At 43.6% G+C, this 18,618-nt stretch overlaps 4 protein-coding genes across 4 annotated transcripts; 1 reads left to right on the forward strand and 3 right to left on the reverse strand.

Annotated features, from left to right (window-relative positions):
* Positions 1 to 63: 63 nt before the first annotated feature.
* On the reverse strand, positions 64 to 4,334 carry BDB00DRAFT_826788 (uncharacterized protein). Its single transcript, XM_053123754.1, has 15 exons — positions 3,975 to 4,334; positions 3,791 to 3,913; positions 3,517 to 3,687; positions 3,276 to 3,429; positions 3,044 to 3,192; positions 2,827 to 2,968; positions 2,580 to 2,748; positions 2,073 to 2,490; positions 1,764 to 1,986; positions 1,556 to 1,693; positions 1,353 to 1,463; positions 1,038 to 1,210; positions 657 to 885; positions 458 to 550; positions 64 to 376 (listed from the first exon to the last, which is right to left on the reverse strand). The coding sequence occupies exons 1-15, from the start codon at positions 4,238 to 4,240 to the stop codon at positions 194 to 196; spliced, it is 2,742 nt and encodes a 913-aa protein (XP_052978960.1). The 5' UTR covers positions 4,241 to 4,334; the 3' UTR covers positions 64 to 193.
* Positions 4,335 to 4,369: 35 nt separating this feature from the next.
* Positions 4,370 to 5,156, reverse strand: BDB00DRAFT_939456 (uncharacterized protein; the record flags this gene model as incomplete). The annotated part of the gene is made up of 2 exons (XM_053129316.1): positions 5,008 to 5,156; positions 4,370 to 4,923 (listed from the first exon to the last, which is right to left on the reverse strand). Exons 1-2 carry the CDS (start codon positions 5,072 to 5,074, stop codon positions 4,370 to 4,372), a joined length of 621 nt encoding a protein of 206 aa, XP_052978961.1. The 5' UTR covers positions 5,075 to 5,156.
* Positions 5,157 to 7,203: 2,047 nt separating this feature from the next.
* BDB00DRAFT_883363 (uncharacterized protein) lies at positions 7,204 to 8,166 on the forward strand (the record flags this gene model as incomplete). Its single annotated transcript, XM_053128227.1, has 4 exons — positions 7,204 to 7,242; positions 7,312 to 7,671; positions 7,741 to 7,943; positions 8,037 to 8,166. The coding sequence occupies 4 exons, from the start codon at positions 7,204 to 7,206 to the stop codon at positions 8,164 to 8,166; spliced, it is 732 nt and encodes a 243-aa protein (XP_052978962.1).
* Positions 8,167 to 8,356: 190 nt separating this feature from the next.
* Positions 8,357 to 14,202, reverse strand: BDB00DRAFT_421223 (uncharacterized protein). The gene is made up of 5 exons (XM_053117319.1): positions 13,262 to 14,202; positions 13,137 to 13,177; positions 9,830 to 12,931; positions 8,519 to 9,742; positions 8,357 to 8,453 (listed from the first exon to the last, which is right to left on the reverse strand). The coding sequence occupies exons 1-4, from the start codon at positions 13,921 to 13,923 to the stop codon at positions 8,520 to 8,522; spliced, it is 5,028 nt and encodes a 1,675-aa protein (XP_052978963.1). The 5' UTR covers positions 13,924 to 14,202; the 3' UTR covers positions 8,357 to 8,453; position 8,519.
* Between the last annotated feature and the right edge of the window lie 4,416 nt (positions 14,203 to 18,618).

Below are 18,618 nucleotides of genomic sequence, written 5' to 3' on the forward strand. Positions count from 1 at the left end.
GTTAATGAGGGGAGTATGGGGTCCACTTGGCATGTTAATGAAAAAAAAAAAAAAAAAACATAGCTCATCCTAAATGGCTGTCGTGCAACCACCGCCCTTTTTATGTCGTTCTCACTCTCTCCAAGTGCTACTACTACTTATTTACATCACTAGAGCATTATCTACTATAGTTGTCCCTCTACTGCCTGTTGGCCTATTGTGGCTGTTGACCAGCTCGGTGGTGGATGAATTGATGCAGTTTCCTTGCTGGCTCTTCGCCAATCAGCTTCTTCAGATCCTCCACAGAAAGCCTAAACAGCTGCTGTAAGTTTTCGACAGCGTTCATCAAGATCTTGTAGTTCTTGGACGTTACACCAGGCAGACTGCGCAGTATATCCTGCATACATATATTTAATTTACATCGAGTTCTTTGGTGTGTGTGTGTGTGTGTGACCTAAGAATCCTTGCATTCTCTTACCTGGGGTGTCATGTTGTAGGCACTGTTCACATCGTCGGTGCTCTCTGCCCCGACCAAAACTGCCTTTTCTACTTCGGGTTCCTCTTCACTTTTCTATCATAAAGCTTAGTGCATTGCACTCTCCCTCTCCCTCTCTCTCTCTCTCTCTCTCTCTCTCTCTCTCTTACCTCCACTACTCTATAAGAATATATATACTCACTTTGAGCTCATCAAACACAGCGGCTGTTTCATGTGGACTTGAAGACCAGATGACCTTCACTTTGGGAAACGTCAATGTCAACAAGACCAGCTTGGATGACAAGTCGGTGATTGATACGCTGGACTTCATTTCCGACAAGCTTTGTAAGGAAAAGGACTTGTTCTCGTCAAACTCGATCAATACGATGGGCGTTTCATAGTGAAGACACATGTTTTCGCATTGAGTATATCTATTCGCCCCATTTTCAGTTTAAACGGGAGGCCCTTCTTTGTTTTACCGTCCCCTTTCATCCCTCGTACACACCCTTCCCTTCATACGTATTACATATGACTAGTCTAGTGTTACGTGTATGGGATCATGATGTTGCACTTTGACACTTACAGTCTGCCTGAGTTGAGCGAGGAAATAAGATCTGGGATTGACTTGCGTTCCACACACATGGTAGGGCTTAGAATGTAATCACCCACTTGCAGGGTGCATGGTATAATTTTCAGTCCTTCAGCATAAAGTATAGGAGGCAAGGAGCTTCGAAACTCACGCATGTCCACAATAACCTACATCCATCATTGTGTTATATTACTGCTCTCGTAATTTCTCAAGAGAAAAGGGGTGACAAGTGCAGGGCGGAAAAACATGAGCTCTTTCCTCTGTTTTTATTTTAAAAGGAGGGTGAACGAGCAAGAGGAAGAGACTTACCACAGGAGGTCCTTTGGTGCGAAGCTGACCTCCAGCAACACGCGTGCTAACCGCACGCGCAAAAGCGTCTTGCTGAGGTGTTCCCCTTTGTGGCATAGGGATGGCCATGATCTATATATGTGTTTTTGTACGTTAGGCGCAAGTTTCTAGCTCACACGTATCTTTGTCAATAAGGGAGAATATAAGGTTAGAAGGACACTTGCAGACTTTTCGCGAATAAGCCGTTCAAATGCTTCCTTTTCTTTACGGATCATGCTCAAATAATTTTGCTCTTCGACAGAATTTTCGTAGATCATGAAATAGACTCGAACATCAAGTTCCGGATGCATTGCTCGATAAACCTACAGTTACGTACATGTTCCCATGTAAGTTCAGCAAGGAATACGACAGAGAGAGAAAAGAAAGGTTTACCTCGACACGACGCACAAAAGTGGGATTCGGATCATACATTATGATAAACCTTGGCTGCAAGTCCTCCAAAAGGTCCTCGTCTACATCATTGTCGTAAGTTTGTATAGATATAATGGATCCAGGAGTGACTTCCTGAAACTCTGGCAAAATGTCATCTTCTCCCATGGTCACTTTTTCCATTGCCTCGCTCTCCGTTTTTTCTTGTGGTCCTGGATCATTCAATCTGGACTGTTCAATCAATATCTGTTTTGTTTCGGCAACCATTTTAGCTGGACACCAACCCCTGCGCCCGAAAAACGGGATACTCACAAGTCCACTGTCTCCTGTACTATGTTTGTCTGTAATGCTTCCACGATAGAGCGTGATCGAGAAGACGGACTCGACGCTGCAGCTGCAGATCCACCACGAACGCGTCGACGTTTGTTTGCTGGTGCTGACCCACGTTGTACAGGCTGCGACGTTCTGTTTGAGGATGGACCAGATGATGACAGTGATTGTGTATTTGTTGCGGAGGTTCCACTCGTTGTTGTTGTGGTGGTGGATGCTGATGAATCTTCTTGTTGGATCTGGTACATACTTTTTTGCAAGCTGAAGAACCACTGGATCAATCGACTCAATATGGGCATTGGCTCATCACCCTCTGTCGGTTTTTTCATTCCACTAATATATTGTCGTAGTTGTGAGCATGTTCTCGTCCCGTTCACCATAATCAATACAGGTGCATCTTCTAAGTATCATAACATATTCAGTAAAGTAATTTTATTACTGACAATGCCTGTCCCTCTTCTTTCACTTGTATGTTTTTTCAAGACTTACTTTGAGGCATATCCTGCTCTATCTCTTGTAAAATGTCATGCAGCAAATTCCATTTTGGTAATTCTTCAGGCACAAGTCGTATCTGTGCACTTCCATCGGATACGATGGGCCCTTCAGCGGTAGCATATTCTGTATCATTCTTCTTTAAATAGACACGCTTTCGAGCAGTCTACATCAGAAGAAGATATGATGCATGCTTAGTCACTTTTTCCTTTTTGGCCACCACCTAATAGATAGAAAGCCTTACACTGATAGCCTTATCCGCAGCGTCTAAAAATAGCCATTGCGATTGTGATTGTCGAGTGGGTGCACCGTCTTTAGCACTGTTACTTGTAATCACCACTTGTAATTGATAAAAAAACGATACCGGATCGTATGCAGTCAGGTAACTGATTCAAAAGATAAAGGTCATTGGAATCTGCACAAGATAACAATTATAGACCCTCGCTCGCTCAATCACTTACGATAGCAGCCTTCGAAGCGTATTTAAATCCCCCACTAGCTGTTTGGTAGCTGGACTTATCCGGTGCCAAATTGGATCCAATTGTCGTCGAATAATCATGTCAAATGATCTGAAAAAGGAGTTTTCGATAGTAAATTCTTGAACATCAACCTAGAATTTTGATCGATTTTAGTCTTCTACGAACTATACGTCCATATTCCTTTTCTTCCCTCCATCCTTGTATTGGTAATTACCATGGTATTTTGCCGTCGCACTTCAGACAAGGTGGCCTCCATACATTCAACCAATGCCTTTTGGATTGTATCCATCTTGTCTGTCATGGGCTGACGTAGTTCTACAACATCCACGCTTGCTTGTGCCAAATTATCTGATACAAGTACCTGGAATCTATATATATATATATATATGTGTGTGTGTGTGTGATTTAATCATTTTGATCCAAAGCACCATTTCCTCCCTTCTCCCAAGGCTTACCGCGGCCACAGGTGTACTTTACGCAGTTGAAGTGTCTTTAGTGTGTTTTCTAGCGGTGCGAATCCAGTTGTGAATTGTTCCGGCTGATCAGAAAACGCCTTGATAAACCCTTGGTCGTTTTTCTTTCGGTAGATCCGTAATATTAGTTCTTCCATCGAATTTGGCCGCACACTATGTATACGTATCCCAAATAGATCAATAAAACCATAAAGTTGTGCGGAAATTAAGTGGATCCAGCTCGCCTAAACCTTCTCTTTATAAAAAAAAAACTTACCGGTGAGCATTATACATAACAATACCAGAGATCATAGCTGTAGCTACACGGTCCAGTAACAGATCCACTGCCAAAATTCGCGAAGTTACAGAAAATACACCGCCTTTGCGATACATGGCGCTCCTATTTAATTGCGTTAAAAGCTACATAACATACGTAGCAATGCAGTTATAGATTATATTACCTGCTTTCCGACGTAGTTTCATTATCCACAATTTGCAATCGATCGCTTGGTGGTAAGCCCATCGCTGCTTGTTTCTCAACGATTGCTGCGTCTTGTGCTTGACTGGTGTTTAAGACCAATACAAAGTGATTGCCCTTGGTGTGTAATTCAATAAATGAGGTGAGGACCTTGAACAGACCCAAACCAGGCGACATTATCAGTAATGCATCTTCGTCAACAAGATCGGCAAGAATCTGTTTGTGAAATTCAAGCATTGGAAGTGTCATGGTCTATATATATCAAGTTGCTGGACGTGTAATGACTGCAAAAGCACGAGAAGTAAAGGTTATATATGCAAAGAATCGCGAAAATAAGGGTGCGTGCTGCGCGAAATTTTATTGAAGATAAATTTATGCTTATTCTTGCGTTTCTACAACCTCCTCTTCCTCTTCGGGTTGTACTACATCCTCCGAATCAGCTTCAGCATCCACAGTTTCTTCTTCTCCTTCGTTTTCTTCGGCCGCATCGCCTTCGGCCTCCAGTATTTCATCCGAGGATCCTGAAGCGTCGTTGGTATCTCCTTCTTCGGATTGTTGTGCTTCTTCAACTTGCTCTTCTTCTTGTTGATTATCTGCTGGTGCTGCCGCCATTTGTATTACTTCTTCTTCTTCATCATCTTCTTCATTACTAGCTCCTTCATCATTCTGTTCCTCCCCTCCAACAATGAGCGCTTCAGTCTCCATGGTATTCACTGTTCCACCGATCGAATTCAACTCGATGCCCATTTCTGTTGCTTCAGTGTCTTCAGGCACTGCGTCTCCATCTGCATAGAGGCCTTCTGCATTTTTAGGGAACGCAATATCCGGTTCGGGCTGATCTGGACTAGCATGCTTGAATTGTTCGAGTTGAGCATCGGACAAGTGCAAGATAGGTAACGGTTGAGCTACATCACTGCCGGCAGCCATAGGCGCTATTACATCCAAAGAGTACATTTTTAAAAAAAAAATTGATTTCGAAAAAAGGTGGGTGTGCATTTATGCAAATCATTGCTTACCTGCGTCAGCCATGTGGTAAGCCAAAGTAGAGAGCACAGCACTAAGCAAAAACTTGGAATGAACCATTATTGTAATTTCTTGCTTTGCTCGTAAATACAATGAAAGGTAACGTTAACGACAACGGACGAAGTGTCATGATGAAAGTTGCCCTAATTTATAGGCTCGGCATTGAAATTTCATCCGCCGAGGAACATAAAATGAACTTGACAACAAGTAGATTTGGTATACGTACTCATTACGCAAAAGCTGTCGAAAACATTTGCGAAAGAGTTTTTGATGAATTTTACGATGGTCAAATAACGATTGTTTATACCGTTCCCTATCTTTTTTTCAACCTTCATTCGATTACGGCAAAAATCTTCATAGTAAGAAATTTGTTGATATATATATTTGCATGTAATGGCACATATTAAAAAGTTCAATTTACTCGCACACGCATGTTTTTTATTTGTTTGTCTATTGGCAATGTAAAAGAATACTTGCAAATATTAGTACAGTATTGATGAGCCATTGACATGACCAAAGAGGGCTACATACTAACGATCACAAATACAAACTGAACGTTGATGAAATAGTTGTCAAGTCCAGAAGACGATAGGTTAAACGAGAGAAGGGAATGATACACAATATTTTCCAGACAACAGACCCAGACCCCACAAGATCCTGGTATTTCATCATGTGCGATGAAAACAAAATAGTAAGCTAACTATCATATTCAGGATGACCACACTTGAAAGTATTCTGTCCACAGACTCCCCAACATAAGCTTGTTGATAAAAACATTCGAGCAAGAATATTTTACATTGGTTCGAGCGAGTTGCCATCTGCTGTTGTTATAACTGTTATATCATAACTGAAACGCTGGATGCATTTTATTTGTCTGTTCCGTCCACCCTGGCATTACACCTCTGTATTAATCATACTGACACGCCTCAGAAAAAGAGCAAGATCAATGTCGATTACATCCCCATCAACGCACTCATGGGCTACGTCGAGATATATACCTAGAAAGCTTATTATAGCAGGGCTTCTTCAGAAGTCTGATTATCTTTACTGTATAATAAAGAGAGTCATGGCAATGTATTGTATTCCGCTAGGAAGTTATCAATATACATAGAGCGTTACAAATGAAAGTCTTAGAAGATCTCCTTCTCTTGTCGCGTGTGTTAGTTGTCACTGCACCATTTTAATATCCTTTTATTCTTTTAAACTATTCTTTTTTGTCCCTATATTTCTTGCTCTTCTTCATTCTTCTTGTTACGACTATCTTCCTCTTTTCTTCTCTCAGACTGCGCCATTATCTTCTATCATCAGTTGGCTTGCTCTCGTCTTCTCCTCTAACCTCTCTTTTTTAAATCTATGATAGTTGCGTCTTAAAGTGGTCTCCCTCTTTATACAGTCGTTGCGTTTATTAAGATTTTGGTTGCCACCTAGTTTGGCGGATGGCCGGGCGGCTCATTAATGTAATGGTATCGCACTTGGTTTTAGTAGCTTTGTTGTCTGTCATTGTTATTCCTGCTTGTGGTAGACAACGTTTGATAGAATCACCGCGATGTCTTACTTCAGTGCAACGTCGCGCACCCCGTCTGCTACTTTTATTTGGGATAAGCATGGTGGTGACTTCTTTCAGACAGGATGCATCTTTATATTCACAGTCGCGTTTGCGTTTTTCGGGGTCATATCTTATCTTAATTGGTAAGAGGATAATATAGGCAACTTTTCTGACGATGTTATAGCTGTACTTGTTTTCAAAGTTAATTTCATCATTTGACGATAGCCATAGAGGGTCGCTTTGGCTACTGACATTGTGTACATGCGCTAGCTACGCGTTATGGTATGTCGTGCTATCAGGAAGCCATCTACAAGCTGTGCACTGAAGTACATACCATACTATATAAAGTAGATAAACGTGCTTTTAGAGATTCAGTGCCGATATTTAATTTCATGCACATAATGTTGACGTGGCTTTTCAATTGGCGCATTTTTTTCTTCTAAAGCTACTGATCATGTCAACCAAACCCGATGACAAGGCGCAGATTGCCGAAAAGCGCGCACGCGAAGACTCTTACGATACAAATGTTGCAAAAAAGCAAAAATCAACTGGCACCATTCCCATTAGCCGCGGTCGATTCAAGCAGCGGTTTTTAGCAAAGCATTCCAGCTTGTTGAAACGAAGCGACAGTGCTAGTGGCATCATGGTATCCTGTACAGTCGGTTCAGAAACACGTGCACTCGTATGTTGGCGTTTATCCTTCTAGCTGCTCGTAATCATTGCAAAGAAAGACTTACAATATGTTTTTTAGGGTCAAGTGAAAAACTTTCTAGATGCCACCGTACACACTCTTTTCCCTGAACACGAATTGACTTGGGAACGATTCGAGGGAGACCTCGATGTACCCGAACTCGTCAAGAACAGCGGGGACGGAAAAGAAGAAGCAGAGGAGAAGGATGACAACAATGAGAAAACCAACGAAGCAAATGGAAAGGAAGAGCCAGACGCGGAACCTAGTAGCAAAAAAGACAAGCGGTTCCAGGGGGTGGATAGTGCATGTTCCGGCCTGCTCTTTTTCCGATTCCGTGTCAATGTGAAGCCCACAGACTTTATGTCCAAACTGATTGAGCAAAAGGACCTGATCGATGCCAACAAAATCAAATATTGTTCGGTAAGAATATCAGTGTTATATGTTTGTACAGTGAGGTATGCAGAAGAAGAAAACTTACACGCACTTTAGAGATTTGTTCCTATCGATTATATTTGCCCGGCTACAACGGATCGTATGACGAAATGTTTTGAACGGTTACGAGAGCAAGAGCTGGATCCCATCAAGACTGATACCAAGGTTGCAATTGTGACAGAGATACGAAACAACATTTCGCTGAAAAAGCCTGACATCATACAGCTGATTGCACCGATGATTCCAAAAGAGCATTTTACGTAAGCATGCATACATTGACAATGTAGATATTGCTGTGGTTGCAGGATGTGTATAGCTAACCACCCACCCTCGAAAACTATGAACTATATTAGGGTCGATCTCACCAAACCAGACATAGTAATCTTCTGCACCGTATTCAAAAGTGTATGTGGTATGAGTGTGCTTCGTGATTATTATCCAAGAAAAAAGTACAACTTGATCGCTTTGCTCGAAGACAAGTAATTTTGTATGATAAGTCATTATGATTAAGATATATAGAGGATAGAGAGAGAAAGAGAGTAAGGATGAAAAGGGGTGAAAAGAAAAGGTATTCATACACTAGTACGTACACAAAATTAATAATAATAATAAAAAAAGAGGGAAACAATATAGCTGTGATGGTAAAAGCATATCCGGCAGCTTATAATAAGGAGGAAAGGAATGACTTTTACATTCGAAAGCCCGGTAAACTTGGTTAAGAAGAAAGAAAAGAAGGTAGTAAAGGTAGAGAAATCAATTCAAATCAAAAACTACAAAGAACAGATGTCAGTTCAAAATGCTAACAAGCACAAATTAATGAACAAGAGATGTATACCTTATATCTTGAAAGGCCACAGCAAACTACCTAAACCGCCGCTGCTGTCATCAGATGATGGAGAAGACTCGGCGGTAGTAGCATCGCTTGATGACGAAGAGTCATCACTGCTGCTGCTGCTGTCATCGCTTGATGAGGAGGAGTCATCACTGCTGCTGCTATCATCGCTGCTGCTACTGTTGGTGCTATCATTACTGCTGTCATCACTGCTGCTTGTGGATGGTTCTGGCGCGGTCGTTGCTTGAGCTTCCTCGGAAGAGCTGTCGTCGGCTGAGGCAGCAGGGCTTGAAGCGGCTGAAGGGGCAGCAGAAGACGAAGGAGCCGCGATACCAAGACTACTGAGTACGGAGTCGGGGAGCTGTGACATGACGGTGTCGGTAGCATTTCCTGTGGCTCCTCTAGACAACCCTAAGAAATCCGCGTTGATTGTGCACGGCACCTGGTTCTGGTAGTAATACAACTCGCCGGCGAAACCATCGGCTCCGCCCACCATGATGGTGACGTTCTGGGCGATATCAATCTTGACGTCAGGAGCGAGCAAAAGGTTCACAAGTTGCAAAAGATCAGCCATGACAGTAACAGGCCAGTTAGGCGATTGAGCTGATTCCTTGGCGCCAACGGTCATTGGCGATTCCAAAACGTAATCGATTTTGCCAACTTGGAAGTACTCGTCGTTATTTTCAGTGTGAATATCAGCAACAACCTTGAGTAAGGTGAAAGGCGTATCCAATGGGTTGTACAAAGTGACTTGAGTCTCAGCCTTTTGTTCGAGAACCGCTTCCAAACCGGCGTTGACAACGGCGTCGACAACAAGCTTGTCGGTGATACCGGTCATGCTAGTCGCAAGGTTGACAGTGGACAAGCCATCCTTGAGCGATTCAATATCGGTTGAACCGTCAAAGCCTCTGACGGTCAATGGTACAGTAGCAGCAGTCATGTAGTTGCTCAAAAGCTGGCTGAGTGCCTGTAAGTTGGTGCTGAACATGTGCATCTCGGCCTCCAAGGTGTTGTTGCCAGGTTTGATCGTAACGTCCTTGAGAGAGACATCACCAACTTGGGCATCGAACTCGTTCATAAAGACATTGAGCTTCATGTTGCCGAGGGTGATAGTAATCTGCGACGGGTTGCTCATAGAAATGGTCAAAGAAACAATGATGTATTCACTGGTGGCACCGGTAACTGCCAAGCTCAAAATGTCGGCCTTGCCGTTGAAATTGTTGAAGCCTTAATAATAAAAAACAAATACACCAATTTAAATAAACATTAAACAAACATTGATGCAACATGAAATAATATAGAGAAAACTCTTACCGGCCAAGCTTGTATCGACGTCAAAGTTGATGTTTTCAAGCTTGAGGCTACCAATGGCGGTGGACGTAACAGCGTTGCTGCTACCCGACAATTCAAATGTGACGTTGGATTGCGAAGTCAATAGCATGACGAAAGCGTCGAACAGGCTGTGCTGATCGTCATAGACAGCGAATGGAACATTTGAGAATTGCGTCGTGACCAACCCGGATTCGCTTGTCGAAGCCTCTTCATCGGGAATCGCGAGCTCGGCAATGCCAGTGCCTTCATAACCAGCAATGACATCCATGTTGAGTTGGGTGACACCGAGAGGGAAACCGAATGGATTCTTGAGCTGAGCTTCGACCTGGGTGGAACCAGCAATGGGTGCATAAGCGCCCTTGGTGAAGTCCATCTGCATGTTTCTCATGGTGATGCTTGGAATCAACTCGGGGGCCGTGTCAGGACCAGGCATGATCACATCCTCGATCTTGATCGTCTTGAAACCAGCGGTCAGCCACCCGACTTCGCCGTTTGGACCAGAACCGGAAACACCGGTAACATCAATTAAAGTATCCTTGGCGGCAAGGTAGTTCTTGAACACCTCGGTGACGGCATCCAAGCCCTCTTGTGTATCTTGAGGAATCAGGCGACCCTTCATCTTGATGTTGGAAGTAGCCTTGGGAGCAAAGTTGGCTGCACCATCTGAAGCCAATGGACCAAGAAGGATATCCTTGTAGATGGCATTGAAGCTGGCACTCGACAAGCTGAAACCGACTTGACTTGGGTTGCTGATCGAAGTATCGGCATTCAGTGTGATACCACCGGCGGGATCGTTTGAGGGCAAGTCGAACGAATTGATAACTACAGCATCCTTGAAGCCGTTGGCGCCAAGCAGTGTCACATATTTGTCCATGGTGATACCAGTAAATTGGAAGCCAAGAGCAGTAACTGCGACAGCGCCAGCTTGAATGTTCCATTGGAAATCAGCGTTGTTGATCATGAAGCTGGCAAAGCTACCCATAGTGTCTTGATTTGACACGGTGAAATCACCAGAGACGTCAAACGATGCACCAACATCTGCCTTGGATTGAATCGTGGGCATGTTGACCTTGCCAAGTTCCGCGCCTTGCCAGTAGACAACGAGCGGTTCAGGGAAGGCAATCTCAGCATCCATTGGGCCAGCATTGCTGATACTACCCACCATCTGGACCTTAAAGCTTGAATCAGTGGGCGACGACAGGATGATGGTCTCGAAAGCAAGGTCGGCACCGTCGACGATTTGCTGCACGATAGGTTGACCAACGATCGGGATCAAAAGAGTGACATCAGGACCTGTTTGGACGCTAACGCCGTCTTGCGAGAAAGCCAAGTCATTCTCGTATTCACCGATGGTCAATGTCGACGACAGCTGGAGATCGGCCTTGAGAACCTGCATAGCATCCATGACAAATTGTGAAATGTTGAAGCCTTGGAACAAGTTCGAGTTGGGAGAAACATCCTCTTGACCAGCAATCGAAAAACCGCCCATGCCCAGCATAGCATCCAGTGCGCGAGTATCCATGCTGGCATCAACAGCCAAGGTGCGGAGCAACAAGGCGACAGCAGCAGGCTCAATATTCATGGTCATCTGAAGCGGGTTGGACTCGGCTGTGGTATGGCCTCCCACGACGAAAGGCTGGCCGCTGATGTCCTGATTGATGTTACCGACGGGCATGCCCTTGTATGTAACGGACGAGAGAACCTTGGTGATGGTCAATCCAGCCGTGAAGGGGTTGGCGAGAGATACTTGGACACCGACGATACCAGTCGTGGGCGAATCCTCGTTGACAGTCAACTTGGAGCCTTGCACCAACTTGGAAGTTAAACCAGGCAAACTGGTGGTGATGGTAATTGCACCCAAGGCACCGGCAAGCGAATCGATCGGGGTTGAGCCGTCGAAACCGGAAATGGCAACGTCATTGTTCTGTCCCATGACAAAGGTGCTCAATAGGTTTTGGCCAACGTTCGAACTCTTGGGATCAAAGGTCGAGCTGGCAGTGACGTCGTTCGCACCACGGTTCAACTTCAAGTTGCTGAGCTGGACGTTGCCGAGCTGTTCGCTGCTGGCCAAGAAAGCAAAGTTGACATCGCCAGTAGCAATGCTAAAGTCGGATGGGTTGTTCATGGAAACATTGATGGACAACAACAAATTCTCGGGTGTACCGCCAGTGACATCGACACCATTGATGGTGGTTGCTGTGGCGTTGAGGAACTGCAAGCCGCGGAGAGCAGTGGGAACCTCGAAGGAAATGCCCGACAAGGTAATGTTGCCAATAGGAGTCGACGTCTTGGTGCTGGCATTACCGCCAACCTGGAAAGAATAAAGGTCCGACGCAGTCAACTGGTATGTGAAGTCATTGAACTGCTGTTCCTTGCCCGAGATGCCTTGAATAGTGACGTTGTTCATTGCGAACTGCAGCTTGCCAGCATCTTGGTCGCTTTGTGAAGGGACATATGGAACCGAGAGGGTCGCAAAGTCGCCAGTGTCGTTGGTACCCATCTTGAGCTCTTGCGAGACTTCAGTGATGCTCAACGAGAAGCCAAATGGAATCGAAAAGTCGGCAACGACGGCTGGTGCAGAGGTGACAGGTGCATAGGGTGCGTTTGAGTTAAATTCCAGATCGAGGTAGCCCATGCTAACGCCTTTGATGATGCTCAGCGGTTGCTCGACACCCAAATCAACGTTGAGCTGGACGGACTGGAAACCTTCAGAGAGCCAACCGATCGCGTTCGTGCCATCGGGAGCAGCAGAGACGCCAGTGGCAGTGGTTTGCGACATTATACCGGCGATGTAGTTGGAGAACAAAACGCCAACCTTCTCCAAGTCGGCGGCCTCGGTTTGTGGCTGGAGGACACCGCTAAGCACCAAATCGTTCGGGCCTTGCTTCAAAGTAACACCTTCGGTGGTGACTTGACCGAGATTGACACCGTCGTAACCAATCTGCAAGGCAATCGTACCCAGCTGGACACCAATAGGTGATGGACTGTTCAATTGTGTGCCTAGAGAGACCTGGATACCGCCTTCAGGTGCATCGCCGGGAAGCTCGAACGAAGTGATCTTGACTTCAGGGAAGCCATTCATACCTAAAAAGGTAAAAATTGAAGGGGCTGCGGTAAGTCTCGTGAACAGTTATTGTTTACATTAGATGTCAAATTTTCTATTTCGGAAAGTCAAAGTAGCTCCAAATTAAGCATCAGCAAACAGAAGGGGTCCCGAGAAGTCGGGCCTACTGCTGCTGCTACTGCTGCTTTTGTTGGTAAGGACCGATGTTGTCTTTTTCAAACTTGCCTTGGAGATAAATTTCTTTATCCAGGTCTACAGTTGCAGTTCTGTTATAATTGTTAGCATTTCTTGCCTCTAATTTATGTTCAAAGTGGTATTAGTAAACGAATAAGTTAATCTAAAATACACACCTGCTTAATGCGGTGATATCGAGTTTGCCTTTCATTCGCCAGATGAACGTTTCTTTTGCAAGCATCTCCTTGGCGAATAGGGAAAAGTAGTCCGTATCTTCGATCAAGAACGGAGTAGTTGCCTCGAGCGTACCACTGCCGCCGGAGACGTGTGTGTCAGGTAAGGTGATTGTGCCCAGCAGGGTATCGTTGTAGTAAACATTCATAGGGTTGTGGAATGAGATGTCCGCTGAGAACGGGCCGGTGTGCGACAGTTTGCTGGTCATCTTCATATAGAATGTGCTGTTCATGTCATACGTCTGTTCCTGGCGGCGTGCTAGGTTGTCGTCTGGCGTGAAAGAAATTTCTGCTTCTGGGACTTCTATGCCAGCCTTGTTCATGATCGACTGAGCAATCATTGGGAAGAATACAAAGACGATCAGCAGGACAACTACTACGACGATGATAACGGTGATAATGGAGCAGATGATCCAGTATTTCTTTTGCTTGTAGAATCGTCGTCGTGGTGGTGGTGGCGGCTTCTCCGAGTATTCTTCCATGATGCCTTCGTCGACGCTGCGATTGCTGCCCTGGGTGCTGCGGTCGAGGTACTGAGTGTCGTCAGCAGCAGTGGTGGCAAGCGGCATGCGACCATCCTGATAGTCTGTCGCGTGTGTTGCCATATGTTGTTGTTATTCTGTTGCTGTTGATATGTTGCTTAGTTATCGATGATGTTGTATCGAAGTTGGGAGAGGTTGAAAAAGAATGGAGAAATCAGTATCGGTTTTTCGTGGGAATCGAAAAGGAAAGAAGGGAGAAAAGTGGAAAAAAAACGTTAAAAGGTGATGGATATATAATTTATTTGTCTTTTGCGTGAACGGCCTATAAATGGCACTGGTCGTCATACAAAAAGAAGTGATTCCCAGAGATACACTAAAAGAAAAAAGAAGGAAGCAAGAAAAAGAGATGTTCTTTTGAAAAGCGTCCACGAAGCTTTATAATGCAGTTCCGCTTAATGAATCTTGTTCAACCTCCCGCCAGTTACCCCGAAAAGCGCACGACTTGTAGACGGTGCACAAGGTTGATTTTTCGTTCCAAAGCATCCTTTTCGTGGTCCAAGCAGAACCTCCATGTGAATTACCCATGAAAGGTGCTCGAGAAAAAAATTATTTTTGATCTCGTTTGCTGTAATAAGCAAGAAATGCTGCCATGCCGCTTATGATATCCGTCTTTTACAGCTCTCGCTGTACATACTGCGTTAATTAGCGTCCAGAACTGAAAGAGAAACCTTTTCAATGACATTTTGCTAAAAAAGCAATATTTACTATTTCTTTTTTCGCTGTCAACTCTGCAAGTACTACGATGAAGGCAGCGAATTCATAGCCTGACTTGTTTACAAAAAGTTTTATTACACACGCGCGCACTCAGCAATGATGGCAAAGAAGGATTTGAAAAAATATTTGGTGATTCAAAACGTTGTCACACAAAACGGTATCTGGAGGACACCATTAGGTGTACAATGCAAAACTTAGCTCTATTGTTGCACACTCTTTGTTTCCACCACTGAACAGCAGCAACAAACAAGATAGCAGGGGTACAGTATATAGACAGCGGCTCTCACAAAGAATACTACAAGTCCCTGCATAAATTACACTGGCGTTTTGATCGAATGCTTGCTTGCATGCATATATTGATCTGTCTGCAACCGAGCAAGAATTTATTAAAAAAGATCGGCGTTCCTCTTCTCCCTGCCCTGCGTACTTGTATTCATTTAGAAACACACAAAAGCTGCACATATAGCTCGTTTTTGGGGAGTGCGAAGGACTTATGATCGAAAAAGTGGTTGTAACCTTTTTTTAGCATCAAATCTAACCGAGGTTTACCGTACAACCACCACTGTTCAATAAGGGCTTTTGATCCAAGAATCAATACTGTCCCCCCCAAATAATAAAGCGGCGCCCGAATGTTGCATATGGTGCACATAGCAGGGTAGCTGGCGAGCGACTTGACAACGACCGCACCATCACGAACTTCTATAAACTTCTTGGGTATCAGGCGTGGCACTGCCAACGTTATGCTTGCTTCGGATTCCATATGAAAGCTGACATGTGGAATTCTTTGACTTATTAAGCATATATATTGGCAATGTTTCCCATGAACTCAGTGTTAACAAACGGGGCCAGGTAAGAAATTTGACTGATGACGTACAATTCGAGCATAGTTCAAACGTAGCATGTAGTAGCGGTGAGTTGAAAGCTGTAGTGGTAGTTTTATGCCGAGATTATGATGATAATATCGGTGCCGGTTCGTAAATAGCTTTTTTCACTGGTTCTGCCACTCCGTTCATATGCTGACGCGTCTGCGCTACTGTGGAGTACGGTTCTTTTCTTACGTCTCTTTTCCGGCTGATGAAACGCGTTTTCAGATATTCGGCCCTGAGAAAAAAGTATGCGCAGTGGTAAGTCTGGACAAAACACTCGTTCGATAACTTCCACCACCCCCAAAAACTTAATACAAATACAGGTATTTCGTATGATGACATTTGCAATCGATCCAATTTGGTATAATAGCCGTGCGCATACGCCATTGAAGCGTAATTTTTTATGAGCCACGCATGATACATTCTGCTGAAGAGCCATTGTTTTTTTGCTTGCGCTTTTTCGTTCTTTCTTCTTGATTAATGCGATGCGGAGGAGAAGATTACAATGAACAAATCACTATCATTGGCCACTAATGCACACTGACTCGCCTGATCATCGTTACCATTGACTAAACGGCCTCTTTGCCTACTACATCTTGTTTAGATATCACTTTCTTTGCTGTTAAAGTAATTCACGTTGTGTTATTGGATGTCTCTTATGATGTGTGAAATTCAACTGTGCTGTGTGGGCTGTGTATTGTGCGCGGCCAGAAAGATTTATAGAAATTCCATCAGACGTCTTGTTAGCAACTGATGCATGGGGGAGATGTTCTACGGTGTAGAGATAAAGGCAATTGTCAAGATGTTTGATTACCCACTTTGGTAAGGGCAGCATGAGGTGTTTTATGGCCGTTTTATCACGATGGCTATCTTGTGTTGCCATCTGAGCTCTACGTAAACGTAAATGCGCATTGAGACTCAATGCTCTTCTTTTTTTTTTACCCCGCGCATTGCCCGGAGCGCAGAGGCCACATTGATGGAATATGTGTGCCAAGCTTTTTTTTGGTACTTGATGGTACGTATCGCGCTTCCTGCAAGTTGATGGAAAGTGTGATCTGTCAATAAGTAAAAAAAGATAGACGATATCAGCAAAGTATGGTTTAGCTCCTAATTCTATATTAAAAATTGTGCCTCGCGCTATATATTATTGGTACGTCCCATGGGAAAAAGTATACTGCTTTTTGTGTTGTTTCCCATAGTACGTTATGTATTTAAAAACCCACAAAACGCTTGTGGTGACACGAATTCAAGAGCGGCACAAAGCTTTTCCTTTTCTGAATCAAGTCCACTTTGGTTACGCGCGTTAACTTGGATCTGCACTGGGATCGAAACTAACACATTGAGCCAATTACAAAATGAATGTTAAAGAACTGTTGTTACTGCGCGTTTTAAAAAGTTTTCGCTAGTTAGGTGCACGTTGAACAAACGGGATAAATGATATAATAAGGGAAGAAGCCAACGAAAGGCGCGTTGTAATAAATGACGAACTGTCTGATCCAGCTAGTATGACAATCATCGCTTTATACGATGGATTATACATACTTTCTTGGGTTACACATGCTGTTACCTTCCCAACAATTGGTTTTTTAGGCGTCTTAGTCGAGTGCCATCCATAGAACATGACGAAAAAGCTCTAACAAGCGTTATTGAATGCCTGTGTTTTTTATGTGGAGTGTCGTACGAACAGTTATTACCACCGCAGTTTCGTATCCGACAGGTACCAGTGAGCTCTTAATCTTGACTTCTATTAACACACTGAACATCAGCTATCACACCATCATCTATTTCCGTCGGCTTCAGCATGCTGTACCCACGCATCTTTATTCTGGTATCAGTTGTTGATGATAGTAGCCGAAGGAATCTCCGTTCACAGCTGCATTTATAACCACGCTGTCGATTATAAGTACACAGCACATGTGCCTCATCGTCCGAATATCATATAGAAACGATACTGTTTTTCTTTCTCGATCCAAGATATATTACTCAACTCATTTTGTGTAACCACGCTCTTTTCTTTTTTTCCTCCAAGAAAGGTGAGAGAATAACGACAGTGAGAGATGTCGGCCAATCGGTCGATTGATGAGGCTTTTTCTTTCTTACCGTTCGATGAATAGCACGTCCACTGTTGCATATATTAATATTTATTACCTTAGGAAGCTTCTACTTTTACAGTTTTTTTAATATTGAAAATCAATAAATTATGCATGAGAGACATATAGAGAAAAAGAAAGGACAACTTTTTATTTCCATTTGAGCCCTTGTACTTCCGAATTTGGCTTAAATTAGCTTTTTCTTCCTCGAAAAGGTTTCTCCCGGTAGATTGTGTATTGACAACTGGAAAGTAGTAGTTAATTTTGGAAGACGTCGGGAAAACACAACCTTATATCCGTGCGTTTCTACATTTACGTGATCATGTAATCTGCATTAATGAGAAAAGAGTAAAACGCAAAGTCGTATGTATATGAACAAAACGAGTGAGATTACGTGTTTTTGTATATTACCGCTATTGGTGTCATAATCATCCCACTTTGCATCAAGCGGCATACTAACAAGTGTGTACAAAGCAGAGAACAGCTAGCTGCAGTTGCACTAGGACCACATAATAGCAATGAAGGGAGCCCAAGTTCAACAATTTTTGAGGACTTATTCTGTAGTACTCGCCAACGATTAACCACAATGGTGGGTATAAAGCCTGAAAAAACGATAGGGCTACCATGTAGCATCTTATCAGAAGAACATTCTGACACTAAAACATCCCATAGTGTTCTCGTTGTTCTACATTAAGCAATTAGTAAAGACATTTAGTACGACTTACAGATGCAAAGTTTCTTACTTCCGCCATTGTGTATATAACGATTGTCACGTTTCTTACCCAAGAAATTACTACACTACCTCTCTAATTTCTCTAAGTGGACGTTGGTATTACGTCCGGGGTTTTTAGTCATCAGATCCATCGTCGTCCGTCAGCGTTGCTGATGCTACTCGTAACACCGACTTTGGTATATCATATATGTCCATATGAGACAATTTATGCTTTTCTTCATACGTAAATTCTAGGGGCGTATCATGATAATGAAAATAGACATAGCCAGGTTAACACATATGAAAAAACAGCACAAAAATAGTATCAGCACTTATTATGGTAATTCTCTTGCGCGGACGAATACTTTGCCGTCTT

This window comes from Zychaea mexicana (genome assembly GCF_025766255.1).
Source record: "Zychaea mexicana strain RSA 1403 chromosome Unknown BDB00scaffold_44, whole genome shotgun sequence".
Lineage (NCBI taxonomy): Eukaryota > Fungi > Mucoromycota > Mucoromycetes > Mucorales > Lichtheimiaceae > Zychaea > Zychaea mexicana.